This window comes from Rana temporaria, chromosome 7 (assembly GCF_905171775.1).
Source record: "Rana temporaria chromosome 7, aRanTem1.1, whole genome shotgun sequence".
Lineage (NCBI taxonomy): Eukaryota > Metazoa > Chordata > Amphibia > Anura > Ranidae > Rana > Rana temporaria.
In genome coordinates, this window is record NC_053495.1 from 181,052,096 (window position 1) to 181,077,383 (window position 25,288).

At 43.8% G+C, this 25,288-nt stretch overlaps 1 protein-coding gene across 2 annotated transcripts in view; it reads right to left on the reverse strand.

The window, feature by feature from the left end:
- Positions 1 to 25,288, reverse strand: part of DNAI3 (dynein axonemal intermediate chain 3) — a 118,325-nt gene that overhangs the window by 82,107 nt on the left and 10,930 nt on the right. The window contains exons 2-4 of one of the 2 annotated variants that reach the window (XM_040360564.1): positions 19,764 to 19,880; positions 17,262 to 17,363; positions 13,529 to 13,567 (exon numbers count right to left, since the gene is read on the reverse strand). In XM_040360564.1, the coding sequence (XP_040216498.1) occupies positions 13,529 to 13,567; positions 17,262 to 17,363; positions 19,764 to 19,878 (256 nt within the window). In that variant the 5' untranslated portion in view covers positions 19,879 to 19,880. The remainder of the gene's footprint in view (positions 1 to 13,528; positions 13,568 to 17,261; positions 17,364 to 19,763; positions 19,881 to 25,288) is intronic. The other variant, XM_040360565.1, reaches the window with a different exon arrangement.

The window sequence follows — 25,288 nt, forward strand, 5'->3', positions numbered from 1 at the left end:
CTCTATTCGTGAAAAAAAAACGTAATTCAAATAATTTAATTTGGGTACAGTGTTGCATGACTGCGCAATTGTCATTCAAAGTGCGACAGCGCTGAAAACTAAAAATTGGCCTGGGCAGGAAGGGGGTGAAAATGCCCTGTACTGAAGTGGTTAAATGCAAACAGTGAAGCCGCGTACACACGATCAGTCCATCCGATGAGAATGGACCGATGGACCGTTTTCATCGGTTAACCGATGGAGCTGACTGATGGTCCGTCGCGCCCACACACCATTGGTTAAAAAAACGATTGTGTCAGAACGCGGTGACGTAAAACACAACGACGTGCTGAAAAAAACGAAGTTCAATGCTTTTTAACCGATGGTTGTGCCTACTAACGACCGTTTTTTTCCCATCGGTTAGGAATTTATCGGTTAAATTTAAAGCAAGTTGGCTTTTTTTTTACCGATGGTTAAATAACCTATGGTCCATCAGACCGTTGACCTCTGTTTAACCACTTCCAGACCGCCGCATGTAGATATACGTTGGCAGAATGGCACGTACAGGCACATTGGCGTACCTGTACGTCCCTGCCTAGACGTGGGTCAGGGGTCTGATCGGGACCCCCCCCCCCGCTACATGCGGCGGTCGGATTCCCGCGGGGAGAGATTCGGGATGACGGCGCGGCTATTCGTTTATAGCCGCCCCCTCGCGATCGCTCCCCGGAGCTGAAGAACGGGGAGAGCCGTATGTAAACATGGTTTCCCCGTGCTTCACTGTGGCGGCGCATCGATCGAGTGATCCCTTTTATAGGGAGACTCGATCGATGACGTCAGTCCTACAGCCACACCCCCCTACAGTTGTAAACACACACTAGGTGAACCCTAACTCCTACAGCGCCCCCTCTGGTTAACTCCCAAACTGCAACTGTCATTTTCACAATAAACAATGCAATTTAAATGCATGTTTTGCTGTGAAAATGTCAATGGTCCCAAAAATGTGTCAAAATTGTCCGAAGTGTCCGCCATAATGTCGCAGTCACGAAAAAAATCGCTGATCGCTGCCATTAGTAGTAAAAAAATAAATAAAAATGCAATAAAACTATCCCCTATTTTGTAAACGCTATAAATTTTGCGCAAACCAATCGATAAACGCTTATTGCGATTTTTTTTACCAAAAATAGGTAGAAGAATACGTATCGGCCTAAACTGAGGGAACAAAAAGGTATATATGTTTTTGGGGAATATTTATTATAGCAAAAAGTAAAAAATATTGCATTTTTTTAAAAATTGTCGCTCTATTTTTGTTTATAGCGCAAAAAATAAAAACCGCAGAGGTGATCAAATACCACCAAAAGAAAGCTCTATGTGTGGGGAGGAAAAAAGGATGCCAATTTTGTTTGGGAGCCACGTCGCACGACTGCGCAATTGTCTGTTAAAGTGACGCAGTGCCGAATTGCAAAACCTGGCCTGGGCATTTAGCTGTCTAAATGTACGGGGCTTAAGTGGTTAACCTATCGTGTGTACGAGGCCTGAGACTTCACGACAAAGATGACAAGAGTTAAAAACTGGATAATTTGGAGACTCTAAACTAAAGCTGGTGAGCTATTTTCTCCACCATCCTCCACCCATCTCTAAAATATCACTTTTTTTTTTTTTGGTCTGACTATTTAGAATAAGCCTTTCTAATCCAAGCAATCCTTTTGTGTCTTTTATGGTAAACCACTTCAGATTTTGTGAATAAATAGAAAAAAAACATTCAGGAACGGTGACAGGCATGTGATTATAGGCTGGCCTTCCAGCTCCGGAATGTGGTTATCGCCGGTAAACATAGTATATTGGAGGAAGGAAATGCGGGCTGAAAATAAGATGAAGGATGTACCGACCCCAGCAAATCTTATTCTGGAGGTCAGTGACCGATGGAAAGGAAAAACAAGGAGTCCATTTGCTTTGGGCTTTTATATCCTACAAGATTTCACGTGTCGGACTTGTGTGTTTATTCAGCCATGCAATACAAAGTGCAGCGTTGTGCAAACAATCAACTTATTTATTTGATATCAAAGCTCTGCCGCCGCTCTGTGACCGGTGACCGATCGCCTTCTGCCCTGATACCGGCACTGGATCAAAGCCTGGCAGAAGATTATAATCCATACAGGACTTTGTCAGGTTCTAGGAGGTTTATTCAAGTGTACAGCTGATCTCCATCTGGAAAGCCTTGGCCCATTAAACCAAAGGGTGAGCTTAAAGTGGATGTAAACCCCCCCCCCAAAAAAATGATGTCACAATGTAGAGTATAAGATTTCCTATCATCTGTGCCCAGTCTTGCCACACAGAGTTAATCCAGCTCTGAGCAATCCTCTTTTTGGCCGCGTACACGACCAGTTTCCGCGGACATGTCCGACCGTGTGTACGGCCTAGCGGACAGGTTTCCAGCGGACAAAAGTTTCTTAGCAAGCTAAGAAACTTGTCCGCTGGAAACATGTCCGTCGGACATGTCCGATGGTTAGTACACCTAATCGGACATGTTTGCTGGTTATGACGTGTAACCAGCGTCCCGAAATCCCGCGCATGCGTCAAATTGATTCGACGCATGCGTGGAAGCATTGCACTTCCGTGTTTGAGAACGTCTGTGTCTTCTACGTCACCGCGTTCTCTGTCCGCGGGGATTTTGGTCTGATGGTGTGTACACACATCAGACCAAAAGCTCCCAGGAGATATGTCCGATGAAAACGGTCCACGGACCGTTTTCATCGGACATGTCTCCTCGTGTGTACGGGGCCTTATTGTTCAGTGAAAATTAACAGACTTCCAGATAAAAACCTGTCTAAATAAAAAGTCCTTTCCTCCCTCCTTGCTTTGAGTGACAGGTTATTTACATATCTAGCTTGGACATGTTTATCAAATAATATGTTATGTTTATCACAATATGAGGTGATCTACAGTATAAAAAGTGAGAAATCCACCCCTCCCCCACATAACACATCCTGGTAATATACAATGACCTGTGGATCACCTCATATTATGATAAACATAACATATGATAAACATGTCCAAGCTAGATATGTACCGTATTTATCGGCGTATACCGCGCACTTTTTTGCCCTGATTTTCGCAAAATCGTGGGTGCGCGGTATACGCCGATACCCGCTTTCCCGCGCCGAGTTTGAATATTGCGCCGACATATACCGAGCGCAGTACACTTGTGTATTGTCGGGCAGTCTCGGCTCCTCCCGCGCTGACATCCTGGACGTACAGGATGTCAGCGCGAGAGTAGGCAAGCATTGCCGACAATACACGAGTGTACTGCGCTCTGTATATGTCGACGCAGTATTCAAACTCGGCGCGGGAAACGAGCGGGGAGGACGCGAGGACACCGCAGAAGGACGCCGGACCCGACGAAAAGGACACCCGAAGCCGCAGACGAACGCCGGACCCGGCGAGGCCGCCGATGGACGCCGCGCAAGACACCAAAACTGTAAGTACAAAAAAAAAATTCCACAGGATTCGGGGCAACTTTAGGGGTGCACGCTATACGCGGGAGCGCGCTATACCCCGATAAATACGGTAAATAACCTGTCACTTAAAGCAAGGAGAGAGGAAAGGACTTTTTATTTAGACAGGTTTTTATCTGCAAGTCTGTTCATTTTCACTGAACAATAAAAGAGGATTGCTCAGAGCTGGATTAACTGTGTGGCAAGACTGAGCACAGATGATAGGAAATCTTATACTCTACATTGTGACATAAAAAATTAAAAATAAAGTTTGGGTTTACATCCACTTTAATGCTCTGTGATTGAGAAGCCCCGTCCGGGGCTGGTATATTGGTCCGGTCATGTGACAGTCTGCAGAGAATAATCCTATCTCATTACATGATCCAGTTTTCTGCAGCATACACCTTTTCCCTGATGGGTTTTATTTCCTCTTTGTTTCCCTGCAAAGGTAAATCATAATGGGCATCGCATAGTAGCCCATTATGTGTCACTTACCTGAAACCGAAGCCTGCGATGTCACCGCTGTCCCCTCTTCCACGAAGCATCCATCTTCCTTCCGGGTATCGAAGCTCTGGCGTTGTAATTGGCTGGAGCCGCAACGACGTCACTCCACATGCGCGCGGGAGCCGCCAGCCACAGCACAATCTCCTTTAGAAATGGCACGCTCGCCGTTTCTAAAGTGCACCTGCGCCATTGTCTACGGCGCATGCGCCGTAGACATCGGCGCCCGTCTCATTTGTAAATATCTCCCAAACCGTGGAGGTTTGGGAGATATTTCGAGCACCTAAAGGTAATGCCGAGTAAACACGATCGGTCCATCCGATGAGAACGGTCTGATGGACCGTTGTCCGAGGTTAACCCATGAAGCTGACTGATGGTCCGTCGCGCCTACACACCATCGGTTAAAAAAACGATCATGTCAGAACGCGGTGACGTAAAACACAACGACGTGCTGAAAAAAACGAAGTTCAATGCTTCCAAGCATGCGTCGATTTGATTCTGAGCATGCGTGGATTTTTAACCGATGGTCGTGCCTACTAACGATTGTTTTGTTTCTATCGGTTAGGAATCCATCAGTTAAATTTAAAACAAGTTGGCTTTTTTTTAACCTATGGATAAATAACCGATGGGGCCTACACACGGTTTGGTCCGATGAAAATGGTCCATCAGACCGTTCCCATCGGTTTGACCGATCGTGTGTACGCGGCATCATGGGCGTCCGCTGAAATTTTTTCAGAGGGGGGCGCTTCGGCAGCGGCGATACACAGTTGCATTTTACCCTTTCTTCGACTGCTAGCGGGGGTTAAAAGCGCCCCCCCACATTAAAATGTAAAAACACCCCACTGTGTCCCCTGCATCTTTCAATATCTTTTTGTCACTACTGTGTACCCCTCTCCACAACTGCACCTCTGGACCCCTTTACATTACACAGCACCCCACAGCCCTGGACCCCTTTACATTACACAGCACCTCACAGCCCTGGACCCCTTCACATTACACAGCACCTCACAGCTCTGGACCCCTTTACATTACGCAGCACCCTGCATCACTGGACCCTTTTACATTACACAGCACCCTGCATCTCTGGCCCCCTTTACATTACACAGCACCCTGCATCACTGGCCCCCTTTACATTACACAGCACCCTGCACCACTGGACCCCTTTACATTACACAGAACCCTGCATCACTTGACCCCTTTACATTACACATTACACTGCACCCCTTTCCCTTGACTGAAACACTACACTATATTGACAGTATATTTATTGCAGGTCTAAAAGAGGAACCTTTTGGAATGAGGGACAAATGGATTTGATTCCAGAAGAGGGACAGGCACTCTTAATAAGGGACAACTAGAGGGGAGGGGAGCGCTGAAATCACCGCTTAAATCGCCCCCCGGGCCAGTTCGGCCTTGCTCCTGGCTCTCCCTGGCGATTCCAGGGGGGGGCAAAAGACCCCCCTTGCCCTATGGAGCGTACGCCCATGCGCGGCATAAGCCTTAATCTAGGCCAGTGATGGATAACCTCGGCACCCCAGATGTTTTGGAACTATATTTCCCATGATGCTCCACTACACCGCAGAGTGCATGAGCATCATGGGAAATGTAGTTCCAAAACATCTGGGGTGCCAAGGTTCACCATCACTGATCTAGGCTTACCTGCAGGTAAAAGTGGTTGTAACGGGTTTACAACCACTTTAAATGATTACATATAGAATAGTGCCACCTCATTATATGATCCAGTTCTCTGCCGCATACTCCTGCAATAATGGCCACTTGATGACGCAGTCACAGGGGGTGAGTCCTTGACAGATGCTGGGAGTCATTTAAAAACAGTATTAAACCCAAAAGCAAAATTATTATATATAATTGATCATACTGCAGCTTATTAATTCTTAGATGTGGTGGCTGCATTAGTTTTCCTAATATACGTTATTAATATCTGATGTTGCATTCTTCCTCATCCTATACCAGATTTGTGACAGGTACACTTTAAGTCCTCAGCATTTATTGCTGCAAAGTGATCCTTTCAAGCACCGTGCATCGGATATACTTAGATACGTTTAATAAAGTTTTCCAACTCTTTGCTGGAAGCGGCGCTTTGTAAAGCGATCTACTTGTTCTTATATCTGGCCCTCATGTATACAAAACAAGCCATCATCAGTATCAGAAGCCGGGATGGGGTCAGGGATAAAAGAAGTCATCTTGTCTCCCCTACACGTGACGTGTGATACAATGCATCTCTTTTGATCGCAGTCGCTCCAGGCAATGTGGAAGAGTGAGAAGGTTCATCTAGTACACAGCACAATGAAATCTGTGTCATTTCCTACATGGGAATTCTGTCTGATGTGTAACACTGCGGGGTGACAGTGGGGTGAGTGGGCACAAATGTATGGCTATGTAATAAAATACTATAAATGGTTCATGCATTTACACACTGGTGTCTTTAATGGATTTACAGTAAAGCACACTATTAAACCACTATGAGTGTAGATAAATAAGAAGAGATGAAGTAAAAACCATGGGGGGGGGAGGGTGTAAAGTCCTATTAAAAGTGGATGTAAACAGTTCAGCCACTGGATGATGGTTGCAGCTCCTCTTAACCGGGTCTTGAAAAACTCTAGTGCACATACAACAGACAGAAAAGAGAGGGCACCACCATCTAAGTGCAGCTTTTTATTAGTAAAAACAATGCTGTAAAATAATGTACTGTATGCCCAGGGCTGGATTTGGTCTCCCGCCCCAAGTCCAGGTTCCGCAATGCACCCCCTCCCCGCCAACCAAACTACATCCCCCACCCCCCCCCCCAAATCAACGGAGAATAGCAACCGGATGGCAGGGGCGGCACGGTTAGCTCAAATATTTTTTTACCTTTTTTTATCACTTTTTTTTTATTTTTATTTATTTGTAGCTTGTCGCTTATTTTTTTGTTGTAAAATTTTCTTATTCTTTACTTTTTAATTACTTTTTAATTTTATTAATTTAATTATTATTTCTTATTATTTTTATCAATTTTTTTTCACTTAAAGGGTCACTAAAGGAAAAAAAATGTTTTTGCTGAAATGACTGTTTACAGGGTATAGAGACATAAAAGTTAACTGATTCCTTTTAAAAATGATTAAAAATAGATTAGATTCAATCATATAATGTGCCTCTAGTTTCACTTTCGGTTTTAAACTGGTTTCATGTTTATGTGAAGTAAAGAGACCCACAGAACAAAAACAAACAAATCCAGGGCAGTGTTTTGTTTTTAAAATGAATCTGATTGGTTCTGAGGAGTTTTAGACACACAGTAATGACAGCTTAGACCATCGTGAAAATCTCCCAGTATGATGGTTATAAGGAAACAGACAACCAGGAAGTGTGGAGATCACAGCAGAATTACAGCAACTTCAAAGCAAAAACGAACAATAAGGACATGAAACCAGTACTGCAGTAAGGTAAAGGAAGCTATTTAGCTAAAAAAAAAATTCCTTTAGTGATCCTTTAACTTTTTTGCTATCATACAGGAGAAAACAATTCCCTGTGTGATAGCAATTGGAGGTGACAGGTTCTCTTTATTGACCCTGTCACCTCCAAAACAGGAATCCTAGCACTGTGCTAGAACTCCTGTCACAGTTGAGATGGGATAAGCACAGCTCTCCCCGCTCACTGTGTACATCGGCAGCAGGGACAGGAGACAGACTCGGTGACCGGGGGGAGGATGGAGTCCCGAAGACAGAGCAGAGAGAGGTATGTGGGGTGGGGGGAGGGGACGACGGATGGGAGCACACATTTTACAAGTGTTTTCGCGAGCGGATTCCCCCATAACGAACCCCCTTAACTGTATGAATCCATGCCACTGCCGCCCCTTGGCGCCCTGCCGCCCCAAGGCCTGGCCTCAGTGGCCTTGTGGGAAATCTGGGCCTGTGTATGCCCTCACTGCAGTATGTGGGGAGTCAGTATGTATAATAGACATCACCCCTCCGTTCAGCAGAGTTTGTCAAGGAAGCGGCCAGTAACAGCAGAGTTTGCCAGGGAAGCGACTGGTATCTGCAGAGTTACGCCAGGAAGCGGCTAGCTGACAGACGGCAGTAGGGTGAACCATGCCGCTCACCAGTGCGGTGAAGTAGCTGGTAATTCCGGACTTGGCTCAGGGGGGCGACTTCACATGCTGATGATGTGTGGGCGCTTCCCTGGCAAACTCTCTAACCTGGCAATCATGTACCTGTATGTGATTCGTCAATAGCCATTGGGGGGTGCGCAGCCCGCCTGAGCCGCGATCGTATGCCGATTGGCCACAGGGAGAGCCAATCAGCTCCCACTGTGGCCAATCAGCGGACGAATGCGGCTGCACAAAGACAAAACGGCAGTCTGCTGAGTTAAACAAGCAGACCCCTGTGCTGTCAGGCATGGACACTGTGATCTAGTATTTGTGCCAATCAGGAGCACGGATCACAGTGTCCATGCAGTGAGCCTGTCCCCCCCCCCCCAGTGAGAAAACACAATTAGGGAATACACTTAAAGTGGAGTTTCCATCCCAAAATTTTCTTTTCATTATTGTGCTCATTAGACCTAATAAAAAAAAAAAAATAGAGCTTTCTTTTGGTGGTATTTGATCACCTCTGGGATTTTTATTTTCTGCAAAAAATAAAAAAATTACCGAAAATTTTGAAAAAAAATAGTTTTTTTTTTGTTTCTGTTATAAAACATTGTAAATAAGTATGTTTTCTCCTTCACTGATGGGCACTGATGGTACTGCACTGACAGGCACTGATAAGGCAGCACTGATGGGCACAGATGAGGTGGCACTGATGTGGTGGCATTGATAGGCACTGATGATGGGCACTAATATGCGGCACGGATGGCCACTGATAGACATCATGGATTGGCACGGATAGGCGGCACGGATGGGCATGGATAGGCAGCACGGATGGGCACGGATAGGCGGCGTGGATGGGCACGGATAGGCGGCGCGGGTGGGCACTGATAGGCCGCGCGGATGGGCACTGATAGGCGGTACGGATGGGCACTGATAGGCGGCATGGATGGGCACTGATAGGTGGCACGCATGGGCATAGATGGGCAATGATAGGTGGCACTAACGTATGTGTTGTACTAATGGATGCCAATTAGTGCCTGCCAATCAGTGATGCCCATTGTGGGCACTGATTGGCATCCATTGCGGGCACTGATTGGCATCCATTATTTCTGCCATTGTCATCCCTGGTGGTCTAGGGTGGCATACCTGTGTTTTGCATCCCTGGTGGTCTAGTGGCATCCCTGATGGTCCAGTGTGGGCATCCTCGGGGGGGCTGTGCTGATAATCGATCAGCACAAACCCCCCCTGTCAGAGGAGCGGCCGATCAGCTCTCCTCTACTCGCGTCTGACAGACGCGAGTGAGGAAAGCCGATTACTGGCTCTTCCTGTTTACATCGTGATCAGCCATGATTGGACACGGCTGATCACGTGGTGAAGAGTCTCCGTCAGAGACTCTTTACCTAGATCGGTGTTGCGGGGTGTCAGACTGATACCCTGCAACAACGATCACCGCGATGCGCGCCCCCGGCTCAATATCCTAAGGATGTCATATGACGTCCACTCAGGATATTGAAACCACTTTGCTGACGTCTTTTTGCATAAGGCGGGCGGCAAGGGGTTAAAGATAACCGTTTCTTTTTTTTTCTACTCTTAGGGCTCTTTCACACTGGCGGCCCGTTCAGGTCCGCCTGCCAGTTTTTTTGGCGGACCTGAGCGGGCACTCCCTGCTCCTCTATAGAGCCGCAGATGTCATCGGTGACATGCCCGCTGACATCCGACCCGCCAAAGTGTGACGGAGGAAAAACCTACTTTTCCATCCGTCTGGCGGATCGGGTGAACACGGACATACGGTCCGTGTTCATCCGATCCCCCCATAGGGGGAAGCGGAGAAAAGACAGGGCGGTCCCTGCACAGTGTGCGGGGACCGCCCTGTCATCCGCCGGCTCAGCGGGGATCAATGGAGCGATCCCCACTGAGCAAGCGGAGGTGCACGGGGCGGATCATTACTGATCCGCCCCGTGTGAAAGAGGCCTTATTCTTGTATTGTTCTTTTTTTTTTTTTTTTTTCACATTAGATACAACAAAGCCAAGCTGTTTATTATTAGAAAGGTACAGAGGTACTTCTGAAGCTAAAGGATGTTGCGGCGCGGGACAAACGCCCATCACAGAGCGATGATACCCGTCCATAAACAGAACCCTGACCTAAACAATTGAATTCCGTTCTGATGAAATCTGACAAACTCCTGAAAACCGACTTCCCCAATGACTTTTACAGATTTTCCTCTCAAGGATAATTGTCTTTGTTCTGTCTATAGTCCAGCTAGCCCTGCCAAGTCTCAGAATAACACAATGGCAGTGAGCACTGCAGTGAGCAGAGATGATGTGTTGTGTGCGCTCATCCCTTCCCATCATGCAGTCTACGAAAAATCTATTCTGGATGGTTCTTTGATAAAATGGTCCATTTTTAGAAGACAGAGCTGCATGATCGGAAGAGATGAGCGCACACAACATCCAAAGTATGGCCGTCGTTCCCGCGTCGCAATTTGAAAATTTTACGTCTTTTGCGTAATTCGTCCGTGAATAGGGCTGGACGCCATTTACGTTCACGTCGAAACCAATGACGTCCTTGCGACGTCATTTAGCGCAATACACGTCGGGAAATTTTAGGGACGGCGCATGCGCAGTACGTTCGGCGCGGGAACGCGCCTAATTTAAATGATTCACGCCCCCTAACCGGATCATTTGAATTAGGCGGGCTTGCGTCGGGGGATTTACGCTACGCCGCCGCAACTTTACAGGCAAGTGCTTTGTGAATCAAGCACTTGCCCGTAAAACTTGCAGCGGCGTAACGTAAATGAGATACGTTACGCCGCCACAGAGATGCGGCGATCTACGAGAATCTGGCCCCAAGTTTGAAAAATAGGCCTTAGTGGATGTAAACCCAAAAAATATATTTTTTTTATTTTTATGTCACAATGTAGAGAATAAGATTTCCTATCATCTGTGCCCAGTCTTGCCACACAGAGTTAATCCAGCTCTGAGCAATCCTCTTTTTACTGTTCAGGGAAATAAAACAGACTTCCAGATAAAAACCAAAGTCCTTGCTTGAGTGACAGGTTATTTACATATCTCGTGCACTAGCTTGCAGACATACACAGCTTCTGTAAAAAGTGCTCAATTCACATCCCCCTCCCCTCTTCCCTCCATCTCTATGTATATTCCGATGGCCGTTGCATTTTCTCATGGCACTGAACTGTCACTCACCCCATATTTTGAAAACATTTAATCAAAACACAGGGGAGGGGATGTGAATTGTGCATTTATTTTAGAAGCAAGGACTTTGGTTTTTATCTGGAAGTCTGTTGTATTTCACTGAACAATAAAAGAGGATTGCTCAGAGCTGGATTAACTCTGTGTGGCAAGACTGGGCACAGATGATAGGAAATCGTATATACTCTACATTGTGACAAAAAAAAATCTTTTTTTTTAATTATTGTACTCATTAGACCTAAAAAAGAAAAAAAAAATGTTTTACTCATCTGGAAATGCCTCCGACAAAATCTGCCTTTGGAATCACCTAGGATTCTGACATCATCTCCCTCTAATGCTCCTGGGAAATGTGTGTCATCATTTCCCAGGATGCAGTGCGCTGTCCAATTATCACTCCCCAGGAAGTAAGGGCCAGATTCAGGTACATTTACGTTGCTCCGCGGCAGCGTAACGTATCTGATTTACGTTACACCACCTCAGGTTTACAGCGTAAGTGCCTGATTCACAAAGATCTTACCTGTAAACTTGCGGCGGTGTAACGTAAATCCGCTCGGCGCAAGCCCGCCTAATTCAAATGGGGCGGGCACCATTTAAATTAGGCGCGTTCCCGCGCCGAACGTACTGCGCATGCTCCGTCGGGAAAATTACCCGACGTGCATTGCACTAAATGACGTCGCACGGACGTCATTTGTTTAGACGTTAACGCAAATGGCGTCCAGCGCCATTCACGGACGACTTATGCAAACGACGTGATTTTTAAAATTTCGACGCGGGAACGACAGCCATACTTAACATTGCTTAGAACACCTAGGGCTCAGCCCTAATTTTACGTGGCGTATCTCGACGGAAACAATGTAAAGTTAGAGCGACGGGTAACGCGGACGTTCGTGAATCGCTGCAACTAGTCATTTGCATATTCTACGCCGACCGCAATGGCCTCGCCACCTAGTGGCCGGCCTAGAATTGCAGCCTTTAAATCCGACGGTGTAATTCAATTACACCTGTCGGATCTTAGGGCTATCTATGCGTAACTGATTCTATGAATCAGCCACATAGTTAGGACGGGCGGATCACAGAGATACGACGGCGTATCTCTTTTGTGAATCTGGCCCCAAGTGCTTGTGGGCTTCACAATGCCCACAAGCAAAATGACAACGGTGTGGACATAGTTTTATAAACTATCTTTTTTGAATAACTATGCGGAGCGGCGGCGGATTGTAAAATAGTAAGTGACCGGATTTATATTATAAAAACACATGATTAAAGGACATACATTTAAAAAATGCTAATTGTGGTTGGAACCCCGCTTTAAGTGGTTAAAAAATCCTGAATGCTGCATTAGTGGATTTTATATTCGAATGCACCTTCCATAGGAATGAATAAAAACACATATTAGGCTGGGTTCACACTACGGTTTTCCCGTCCGTCAGCCGCATACGATTTATATGAAAAAACGTATGCGGCTGAAACGGACGGGAACGTATGGCACCGCACATATCTGCGTTTTCCATTAACATTAATGTTAAAGGAAAACGTATGCGGTTGCCATACTGTTTTAAAAACGACCGCAAAACCGTGGTTGAACACGGTTTTGCGTACGTTTAAAAAACGTTTTGCCAGCAAATCGTACGCACCCGGATGCATCCGAGTGCATACGATTTGCAATGCATTCTCTATCTCTACGTTTTCCCGTCCGGGCCCGTACGTTTTCAATACTGAAATCGTATGCGGCTGACGGACGGGAAAACCGTAGTGTGAACCCAGCCTTAGGGCTCTTTCACACGTCCGTTCAGTTTTTCAGATCAGTTTTTTTTTTCATCAGATCCGTTTTTGCATCAGTTTTTCATCAGTTTTTGCATCAGTTTTTCCATCCGTTTTTGCATCAGTTTTTCCATCCATTTTTTTCATCCGTTTTTTTTTTTTTTGGGGGCTTTTTACATAGAAAAACGGATGTTAGCGGAACGGATGATAAACGGATCATCCGTTAACGTCCGTTTTTCGTCCGTTCCGTTTTTTAGACGGAAGAAAAATAGGGTTTTCTTCCGTCCAAAAAAACGGAACTGAACGCAGACGGATGCTAACGGACGTTAGCGGATGCTCATCCGCTAACGGACGCTAGCCCATAGGGAAGCATTGCGGTCCGTTAACGGACGTCCAAAAAACGGACGAACGGAACGGACGCCCTAAGACACGTGTGAACCTGCACATGTCAGGTGTGGAAATGGCAGTAGTGTGATGTTGTCTTACAAAGTTCAGAACTGTCACTTACCCGATCTGACAGATGCTGCAGAATCTTCACGCTTTTTAGCTGCAAGCATAAAATAAAATTACTCGGAGACACACAGACACTGGTGGACTTACAAGAAAGAACTCTGACAATTCTAGTTATACAGGTCTAGATTTTGGCAATCATCAAAAGCAGAACACAATGAAGATGCACACCACTACTTGCAAAAACCTTAACACCTATTTTATTGTTCTAGCAGGAATGAGAACATTCCACCCAGCACCTCTCGCTGATGTGTTTCTTTCACCGGGGCTATGATTAACCACTTAAGCCCCGGACCTTTAGGCAGCTAAATGCCCAGGCCAGGTTTTGCGATTCGGCACTGCATCGCTTTAACAGACAATTGCGCGGTCGTGCGACTTGGCTCCCAAACAAAATTGGCGTCCTTTTTTCCCCACAAATAGAGCTTTCTTTTGGTGGTATTTGATCACCTCTGCGGTTTTTATTTTTTGCGCTATAAACAAAAATATAGCGACAATTTTGAAAAAAATTCAATATTTTTTACTTTTTGCTATAATAAATATCCCCCAAAACATATATAACATTTTTTTTTCCTCAGTTTAGGGCGATACGTATTCTTCTACCTATTTTTGGTAAAAAAAAATCACAATAAGCGTTTATCGGTTGGTTTGCGCAAAATTTATAGCATTTACAAAATAGGGGATAGTTTTATTGCATTTTTATTAATTTTTTTTTTTTTTACTACTAATGGCGGCGATCAGCGATTTTTTCATGACTGCGACATTATGGCGGACACTTCAGACAATTTTGACACATTTTTGGGACCATTGTCATTTTCACAGCAAAAAATGCATTTAAATTGCATTGTTTATTGTGAAAATGACAGTTGCAGTTTGGGAGTTAACCACAGGGGGCGCTGAAGGAGTTATGTTTCACTTTGTGTGTGTTTACAACTGTAGGGGGGTGTGGCTGTAGGTCTGACGTCATTGATCAAGTCTCCCTATAAAAGGGATGACTCGATCGATGCAGCGCCATAGTGAAGCACGGGGAAGCCGTGTTTACATACGGCTCTCCCCGTTCTTCAGCTCCGGGGAGCCATCGCGACGGAGCGGCTATAAACGAATAGCCGCGCCGTCGTCCCGGATCGCTCCCCGCGGGTATCCGACCTGCCGCATGTACCTTGTACATAGGGACACAGATCGGTCACCTCCCCAGTCAGTCCCCTCCCCCCCTTCCTCGCCCCCTAGTGTTAGCCCCTTCCCTGCCACATTTATACAGTTATCAGTGCATATTTATAGCACTGTTCACTGTATAAATGTGAATGGTCCCAAAAATGTGTCAAAAGTGTCCGCTATAATGTCGCAGTCCCAATAAAAATCGCAGATGGCCGCCATTCCTAGTAAAAAAAAAAATAATAGAAAAAAAATCATAATTATGTCTCCTATTTTGTAGGCGCTATAACTTTTGCGCAAACCAGTCACTATACGCTTATTGCGATTTTTTACCAAAAAATAAGTAGAAGAATACGTATCGGCCTAAACTGAGAATTTTTTTAATTTTTTTTTTTAAAAATGGTATATTTATTTTAGCAAAAAGTAAAAAATATTTTGTTGCATATTCCCGCACGTCACGGTTTTAACAGCCTATTAAATTTAATACGCAAGAATGTTAAAAAAGTATGGCAGGTGCTACTTGTAGGGCCAGTTTACACCACATGCAGTCCAATGTGTTTATTTTTCTGCATTAAAAACGCATGGAAAGTAGGTTATATGGTTTTCAATGGCATAGTTCACACCAGTGCTTGCAGTTCCAGTGCGTTCCAGAAAAAAAAGTAGAACATGTTGCATTTTACCTGCACTGGACCGCTGTAAAACGCATCAAAAACGCACTGGAACGCACTTGTCCTTATCTAAGGTTAATAAAAAAAAGGGGTGAAAAAAAAAGCATTGAACTGCATTTAAAACGTACCAAAAACACACTGGAACGCATCAAAAACAAGCACCTGGAACGCATCCGGATTGCATTTCTATGGTGTGAACTGGCCTTTAGGCTTCATGTACACGGGACGTTTTTACAACCTCTTCTGAACGATTTAACCACTTAAGGACCCCTTCACGCCAATATCAAAAATCTTGTGTGAAATTCCGACCGTCAGGAACGCGGCGACGTACGACGAGCCGAGATCAATGCAGTTCAATAGGCAGTTCGGCTCTTCTGCTTGATTCTGAGCGTGCATGTTTTTTTTGTGCATCGGAACCGCATACAGGCGAGCAGATTTTCCGATAGGAATTGTTTCCGTCGGAAAAAAATAGAGAACCAGCTCTCAATCTTTTGTTGGCGGAAATTCGAACAGCAAAAGTCCAATGGAGCATACACACGGTCGGAATTTCCGTCCAAAAGCTGACATCAGACTTTTCTTGTCGGAGTTGTAAAAATGTGGAATAGACTCCCTGCAGAGGTGGTTCTGTCAAGGTCAGTAGATTGCTTTGAGAAACGCCTGGATACTAGACATGTGCACTGTTATTTTCGTTTTTTATTTTTTTGGAAATTGGGGAAAATCGAAAAAAAATTTTTTTCCCGTTTTATTCTTTTTTTTTTGCTTTTTTTGGAAATTCAGGAAATTTTAAAATTCGGAATTTTGAAAATTTCGAAATACAAATTCCCATGAATCGGAATCTCCGAAATTTCGGAAAATTTGGAAATGAAAAAATTCGGAAATACGAAAAATATTTCATTTAGAAAATTCGGGATTTCAGAATTTCTACAATTCGAAAATTAAAAAAAATAAATTTTAAAAAATGTAAAAATTTGAAAATGATAAAAACCTGAATTTTTGAAATTCGGAATTTAAGAAATTCAAAAATTGAAAAATTCGAAAATACAATTCGGATAATTAAAAATTTGTAAATTCAAAAAAAAAAAAAAAAAAAAATTTTCCAAATTTCGAAAATTCGAAAATGAAAATTTTGAAATTTGAAAATTCAAAAATTTCGAAAATAAAAAATTTGAATATTCGAAAAATAAAACATTTGAAAATTCGAAAATTAAAATTCGAAAAATAAAAAATTTGAATATTCGAAAATATAAACTCAAAATTGGAAAACTCGAAGATTCGAAAAATAAAAAATAAAAAATTCGAAATTTCAAAAATGTAAAAATTTGAAAATAAAAAATTAAAAATTCGAAAAAATTTTGTATTTCCGAAAATCCGAATTTCCGAAATTCGTAAATACAAAAATTCTGAAATAAAAAAATTCTGAAATTCGAAATTTCGCAAGTCCGAAAATTGAAAAATTCAGAAATACGAAAATTCGGAAAAACTAAAATTCAAAATGTTCGGAAGTCCGAAAAAAAAAAAAATTGTTAATAAGAAAATTCGGAATTAACGAATTTCCGAATTTTCGTTAAAAAAACTAGAAACTAAAATGAATTGCACATGTCTACTGGATACTTACCCAAATGTACATAATATAACTAAATGCTGACATTTATAGGTAAAGTTGATCCAGGGAATATCCGATTGCCTCTCAAGGATCTGGAAGGAATTTTACCCCTGCTGTAGCAAATTGAATCATGCTTTGCTGTTTTTTGCCTTCTTCTGGATCAAATATGGGTATAGTATTGTGTACATAGGATTGTAAAAAATATTCACCCCCCCCCCTTTTATTGGTTGAACTAGATGGACTTTTGTGCTTTTTTTAACCAAACTAACTATGTCACATTGAGCTCTAAATAATCTTGAAATAAGAAGTACCGGAGCCTTTGCGCTTCCTGCCTGCACTCCCTGGCTTCTTCTCTTTACTCTTAGGTCTTCGTGCGGATCCACGGGAGGCGCGGGATGGAGATCTAGATGAACCTTGGGTGGACATTCAAAATGTTCGGAAGTCCGAAAATTCGGAAATCAAAAAAATTTGTTAATAAGAAAATTCGGAATTAACGAATTTCCGTTAAAAAAACTAGAAACTAAATGAATGTCTACTGGATTTTGTGACCCCCAACGAATAGATAGTATACTGGCTGCCTTGGAGGGGACGGGACGAGTGCCGTGCATACAGGAGAGTATTTCCTGTTTACACGGCGTCCTGTGTAAAAGGAAGTCCTGTCTCCTGCACTGCCATTGGACAACTGTTCTGTCCATCACAGGAGGGACTTTCAATTAATTTCAATTCTCGAAATTCGGAATTTAAGAAATTCGAAAATTGAAAAATTCGAAAATGAAAAATTCGAAAATACAAAATTTGGAAAATGAAAAATTCGTAAATTCAAAAAATAAAAAAATCGAATATTCCAAATTTCGAAAATTCGAAAATGAAAAATTCGAAAATTTAAAATTTTGAAATTCGAAAGTTAAAAATTCGAAAATGAAAATTTTGAAATTTGAAAATTTGAAAATTTCGAAAATAAAAAATTTGAATATTCGAAAAATAAAACATTTGAAAATTCGAAAATTAATATTCGAAAAATAAAAAATTCGAAATTTCGAAAATTGAAAAATTCGAAAATAAAAAATGAAAAATTCGAAAAAATTTAGTATTTCCGAAAATCCGAATTTCCGAAATTCGTAAATGCAAAAATTCGGAAATTAAAAAATTTGGAAATTCGAAATTTCGGAAGTCCGAAAATTGAAAAATTCGGAAATACGAAAATTCGGAAATACGAAAATTCTAAATGTTCGGAAGTCCGAAAATTAAAAAAATTTGTTAATAAGAAAATTCGGAATTAACGAATTTGCGTTAAAAAAAATAGAAACTAAATGAATTGCACATGTCTACTGGATACTTACCTAAATGTACATAATGGGCCAGATTCACAAATGAGATACGACGGCGTTTCTCCTGATACGCCGTCATATCTCTGTTTCTATCTATACGACTGATTCATAGAATCAGTTACGCATAGATATCCCTAAGGCCCCATACACACGAGAGGATTTATCCGCGAATACGGTCCAGCGGACTGTTTCCGCGGATAAATCCTCTCGAGGATTTCAGCGAATTTCTCTGCGATGGAGTGTACTCACCATCGCATTGAAATCCGCGCCGAAATCCTCTGGCGATGACGTGTTGCGCCGTCGCCGCGATTATGACGCGGCGACGTGCGCGACGCTGTCATATAATGAATTCCACGCATGCGTCGAATCATTACGACGCATGTGGGGGATCCCTTCGGACGGATGGATCCGGTGAGTCTGTACAGACGAGCGGATCCATTCGTTGGGATGGATTCCAGCAGATAGATTTGTTCAGCATGTCAGCGAATATTTGATCTGCTGGAATCCATCCCAGGGGAGATATATCCGCGGAAACAGATCCGCTGGATTGTACACACCATAGGATCTATCCGCTGAAACCCATTCGCTGGGATTTTTCAGCGGATGGATTCTATCGTGTGTATGGGGCCTTAGATCCGACAGGTGTAATTGTTTTACACTGTCGGATCTTAGGATGCAATACCGCGGCCGCCGCTGGGGGGAGTTTGCGTCGTAAACCAGCGTCGGGTATGCAAATTAGGAGTTACGGCGGATCGCTACGTTGCCGCAAGTCTAGTTTCCCGTCGCAAAGTTAGTCTTTTTTTGGTGCCCTAACTTTAGTCAGCAAGCGTATTGCTGTCTAAAGTATGGCCGTCGTTCCCGTGTCGAAATTCAAAATTTAACGTCGTTTGCGTAAGCCGTCCGGGAATACGGGAGGACGCTACGCGTGTCGCCGTTCAAAAAAATTACGTCACGGCGCGCAAAGCATGGCGGGAGTTAAGAAACGGAGCATGCGCAGTAGGTCCGGCACGGGAGCGCGCCTAATTTAAATGGCACACGCCCATTTAAATTGGCCCGCCTTGCGCCGGAGGCCGCGGGCGTAGTTTTCATCGCAAGTGCTTGGTGAATCAGGCACTTGCGATGAAAAATTGCGGCGGTGTAACGTATCTAGGATACGTTACGCCGCCGCGATTCTACGTGAATCTGGCCCAATATAACTAAATGCTGACATTTATAGGTAAAGTTGATCCAGGGAATATCCGATTGCCTCTCAAGGATCTGGAAGGAATTTTACCCCTGCTGTAGCAAATTGAATCATGCTTTGCTGTTTTTTTTGTTTTGCCTTCTTCTGGATCAACTATGGGTATAGTATTGTGTACATAGGATTGTAAAAAATATTCACCCCCCCCCCCCTTTTATTGGTTGAACTAGATGGACTTTTGTGCTTTTTTTAACCAAACTAACTACGTCACATTGAGCTCTAAAGAATCTTGGAATAAAAAGTACCGGAGCCTTTGCGCTTCCTGCCTGCACTCCCTGGCTTCTTCTCTTTACTCTTAGGTCTTCGTGCGGATCCACGGGAGGCGCGGGATGGAGATCTAGATGAACCTTGGGTGGACATTGCTGAAAGAAAGTAGAAGAAACCAATTAATAGCATTACTACAGGACTGTGAGAGAGTGGTGAGAACGCTCACAAATACCAGTGTGAAATACCCAGGAAGAGTCTTACAATCTTTTAGATTTATACAAAAAAAAAAAAAATGGGCTAACTTTACTGACTATTTTTTTTCAAAAAAATTGCATTTAAAAAGACTGCTGCGCAAATACAGTGCAACATAAAATATTGCAGCAACCGCCATTTTATTCTCTAGGGTCTCTACTAAAAAATTATATAATGTTTGGGGGTTCTAAGTAATTTTCTAGCAAAAAAAAAAATGATTTTAACTTGAAAATAGCTGTCAGAAAAAGGTTTGGCGCCAGATCCACAAAGAAGTTACGTCGGCGTATCTATTGATACGCCGCGTAACTTCTAGGATGCCCCGTCGTATCTTTGTTTTGTATCCACAAAAGAAGATACGACTGAATGGGGGCTATATCCGACTGACGTACGTCTTAGTACGCCGTCGGATCTTAGGTGCATATTTACGCTGGCCGCTAGGTGGCGCTTCCGTTGATTTCCACGTAGAGTATGCAAATTAGCTAGATACGCCGATTCTCAGAACGTACGTCTGGCTGGCGAATTTTTTACGTAGTTTACGTAAGGCTTTTTCCGGCGTAACGTTACCCCTGGGTCTATGAGGTGTACGCAATGTTAAGTATGGACGTCGGGCCAGCGTCGAATTTTCCGTTGTGTACGTCGTTTGCGTAAAACGTTCGCGAATAGGGCTTTGCGTAAATTACGTTCATGTCGAAAGCATTGACTATTTGATTTCGAGAATGCGCACTAAGATACCCCCACGGACGGCTCATGCGCCGTTAAAAAAAAAAGTCATTTACATGGGGTCAAGTTGAATTAACATAAAACACGCCCACATCTTTGTCATTTGAATTCCGCGCCCCTACACTGACATATTTACGCTACGCCGCCCTAACTTTAGACGCAAGTGCTTTGTGAATACAGCACTTGCCTCTCAAAGTAGCGGCGGCGTAGCGTAACTACGATACGCTCCGTCTGCTTAAAATTACGCCGATCTACGTGGATCTGGCCCTGTGTGTTTAAGTGGTTAAACTTTCCTAATTTACATACAGAAGTTTATTCCTTTGATGTACAAGTCAATGTGATACAATGTTTAGACTTAACTTTTCACTGATAAAGAATGTTTTCAAAACTTGGCATATTGCCCAGACTTGGCAGATTGCCCAGACTTTGACTTTTGGCTGAGAGCAGACAGGAAATTCTTTGCATACCAAAGTGCATAGAGAAAATTATTTTCATGTCAAAGATTGTGAAACCCTGTGTCAAGAATCGCAACGGGAAAAAGATTGTGATAACGATTCTTGACGATTAATCGTGCAGCTCTAGTCTTTAGACTACTTTGCTGTTTAGAAACTACCTTCTGTTAGTGACCATTTACGCCAGGCATGGCCAAAGTCCAGCCTGCGAGCCAATCGCAGCCGCGTTGCGGTTTCGGACGGCACGCCTGGTGATCTTGACATATATATAATATATATATATATATATATATATATATATATATATATATATATATATATATATATAAATCTTTTGTGACCCCCCAACGAATCTCCAAGCGCCAGGGGCCACAATAGATAGTATACTGGCTGCCTTGAAGGGGACAGGACGAGTGCCGTGCATACAGGAGAGTATTTCCTGTTTACACGGCGTCCTGTGTAAAAGGAAGTCCTGTCTCCTGCACTGCCATTGGACAACTGTTCTGTCCATCACAGCAGGCGGGACTTTCAATTAAAGAGGCACGTCGAGAAAACAGGAGTTTCTCCTGTTTGTCTGTTGGCGCTCGTCCCGCCCCCCTCCCTGTCTCCTCTGCAGGCTGCACTGACGATAATGGTGAGTCACTCTGCATTCAAGGCAATATAATGGGTGCTGTATTCATGGCAATTTAGTGGGTGTTACATTAATGGCAAAATAGAGGGTGCTGCATTCATGGCAATGTAGAGGGTGCTGCATTCATGGCAATACGGCGGGTGCTGCATTCATGGAAATACGGTGGGTGCTGCATTCATGGCAATACGGTGGGTGCTGCATTCATGGCAATACGGTGGGTGCTGCATTCATGGCAATACGGAGGGTGCTGCATTCATGGCAATACGGAGGGTGCTGCATTCATGGCAATACGGAGGGTGCTGCATTCATGGCAATACGGAGGGTGCTGCATTCATGGCAATACGGAGGGTGCTGCATTCATGGCAATACGGAGGGTGCTGCATTCATGGCAATACGGAGGGTGCTGCATTCATGGCATTACGGAGGGTGCTGCATTCATGGCATTACGGAGGGTGCTGCATTCATGGCAATATGGAGGGTGCTGCATTCATGGCAATACGGAGGGTGCTGCATTCATGGCAATACGGAGGGTGCTGCATTCATGGCATTACGGAGGGTGCTGCATTCATGGCATTACGGAGGGTGCTGCATTCATGGCAATATGGAGGGTGCTGCATTCATGGCAATACGGAGGGTGCTGCATTCATGGCAATACGGAGGGTGCTGCATTCATGGCAATACGGAGGGTGCTGCATTCATGGCAATACGGAGGGTGCTGCATTCATGGCATTACGGAGGGTGCTGCATTCATGGCAATACGGAGGGTGCTGCATTCATGGCATTACGGAGGGTGCTGCATTCATGGCATTACGGAGGGTGCTGCATTCATGGCATTACGGAGGGTGCTGCATTCATGGCAATGGTGAGGCTGCAGATGGGCACTCATTAGGCTGCATTGATGGACACTGACCTAAATTTTGCTTTTACAGTTCTTTATTTAAAATTAAAAAATAAAATCCTGAAACTTCCTTTTTTAAAGTGAAGGTGCGTATTATACGCCAATAAATATGGTATATCCAAAAAACACGTCCAAGCTCATCTCTTCACCATCTCTTCTTGTTGGGCAGTGTATTAGTTGCTCGGACGAACACACTTAGACCGAATTGTAATGGATTAAAGAATGTCAGGCAAAATGGTCGGCCCTCAAGCATGTTCACGTCATCAAATCTGGCCCTCTTTGAAAAAAGTTTGGACACCCCTGATTTAGGCTAAAAGGTAGCTACAAGTGAAATCCACCTAAAACCATCAGTGCAGTGCTCCTTTAAACATATGTAACAACCCAGAACAAATATACAGTACATTTCATAACAAGTAAGGTGTCATTGTGAATAATGAATACACCAGGGGTGTCCAAACTTTTTTTCAAAGAGGGCCATATTTGATGAAGTGAACATGCGTGAGGGCCGACCATTTTGCCTGACATTCTTTGAACCATTAAAATTCAGTCTAAGTGTGTTTGTCCGAGCACCAATACACTGCCCAACAAGAATTATCTCGCCTTTGTGGCTGTGTTTGGTGAAGAGATGAGCTTTGGGTGTGTTATTTGTGTATATTTAGAGAGATATAGGTATATACCCAAATTACCAAGGGGGCCACATTAACCACTTAAGCCCCGCACCAATATGCTGGCTAAAGACCCAAGGGGTTTTTACAGTTCGGGACCTCGCCGCTTTAACTGACAATTGCGCGGTCGTGCGACGTGGCTCCCAAACAAAATTGGCGTCCTTTTTTCCCCACAAATAGAGCTTTCTTTTGGTGGTATTTGATCACCTCTGCGGTTTTTATTTTTTGTGCTATAAACAAAAATAGAGCGACAATTTTGAAAAAAATGCAATATTTTTTACTTTTTGCTGCAATAAATATCCCCCAAAAACATATATATATATAAAAAAAAAATTTCCTCAGTTTAGGCCGATACGTATTCTTCTACCTATTTTTGGTAAAAAAAAAATCGCAATAATCGTTTATCGGTTGGTTTGCGCAAAATTTATAGCGTTTACAAAATAGGGGATAGTTTTTTTGCATTTTTATTTTTTTTATTTTTTTTACTAGTAATGGTGGCGATCAGCGATTTTTTTCGTGACTGCGACATTATGGCGGACACTTCGGACAATTTTGACACATTTTTGGGACCATTGTCATTTTCACAGCAAAAAATGCATTTATATTGCATTGTTTACTGTGAAAATGACAGTTGCAGTTTGGGAGTTAAACACAGGGGGCGCTGTAACATTTAGGGATCACTGTGTATGTGTTTACTAGTGTAGGGGGGTGTGGCTGTAAGACTGACATCATCGATCGAGTCTCCCCTATAAAAGGGATCACTCGATCGATGCGCCGCCACAGTGAAGCACGGGGAAGCCGTGTTTACACACGGCTCTCCCCGTTCTTCAGCTCCGGGTAGCGATCGCGACGGAGCGGCTATAAACAAATAGCCGCGCCGTCGTCCTGGATCGCTCCCCGAGCGGACCCGACCTCCGCATGTACCGGGGGGGGGTCCCGATCGGACCCCCCACCCACGTCTAGGCAGGCACGTACAGGTACGTTGATGTGCCTGTCCGTGCCATTCTGCCGACATAAATGTACATGAGGAGGTCGGGAAGTGGTTAAACCGGAACAAGGGCCGCAATCGGCCCGCGGGCTGGACTTTGGACATGCCTGGAATACACCAATAGTGCATATTAAAAAAATGTGTCTATATAAACGCCAATTGGTGGACCTCACTAATAAGGTCAAGGTCAACAAAAGCTTAAAAATAACCCCACTTTTTTAATATTTGTTCCTGTGGTTCTCTGTACACCAATACTGTATGCACGTTGACATTAACCACTTGAGAGCAATGAAAGACGTCTACAGCGCGGCTCTCAACTGCCTGCTTACACTCCCCCCGCACGCCCTTGGCGGGGCGCGGCGGGGAAAAGCTGTGCCCGTCGTGTCACGTGGTGCCGTTGCACGTGCCTGGCGGCCGCAATGTCTTCCAGGTTCTCGCGATCGGCAGTTACAGAGGCAGGACGTGAAGCTCTGTGTGTAAACACACAGATCCAAATCCTGTCAGAGGAGAGGAGACCGATGATGTGTCCCTTGTACATAGGAACACAGATCGGTAACCTCCCCCAGTCAGTCCCCTCCCCACACAGTAAGAATCACTCCCTAGGGAACACATTTAACCCCTTCCACGCCCCCTAGTGTTAACCCCTTCCCTGCCAGTCACATTTATACAGTAATCAGTGCATATTTGTGTCCGCCGCAATATCGCAGGCCTGACAAAAATCGCAGATCACCACCATTACTAGTAAAAACATAAAATAAAATAAAAAGTCATAAATCTATCCCCTATTTTGTAGGCGCTATAACTTTTGCGCAAACCAATCAATATACGCTGATTGCGATTGTTATTTACCAAAAATATGTAGAAGAATACGTATCGTCCTAAACTGAGAGGAAAAAAAGTTTTTTTTTTTTTTAAATGGGATATTATTATAGCAAAAAGTAAAAAAAATATTGTGTT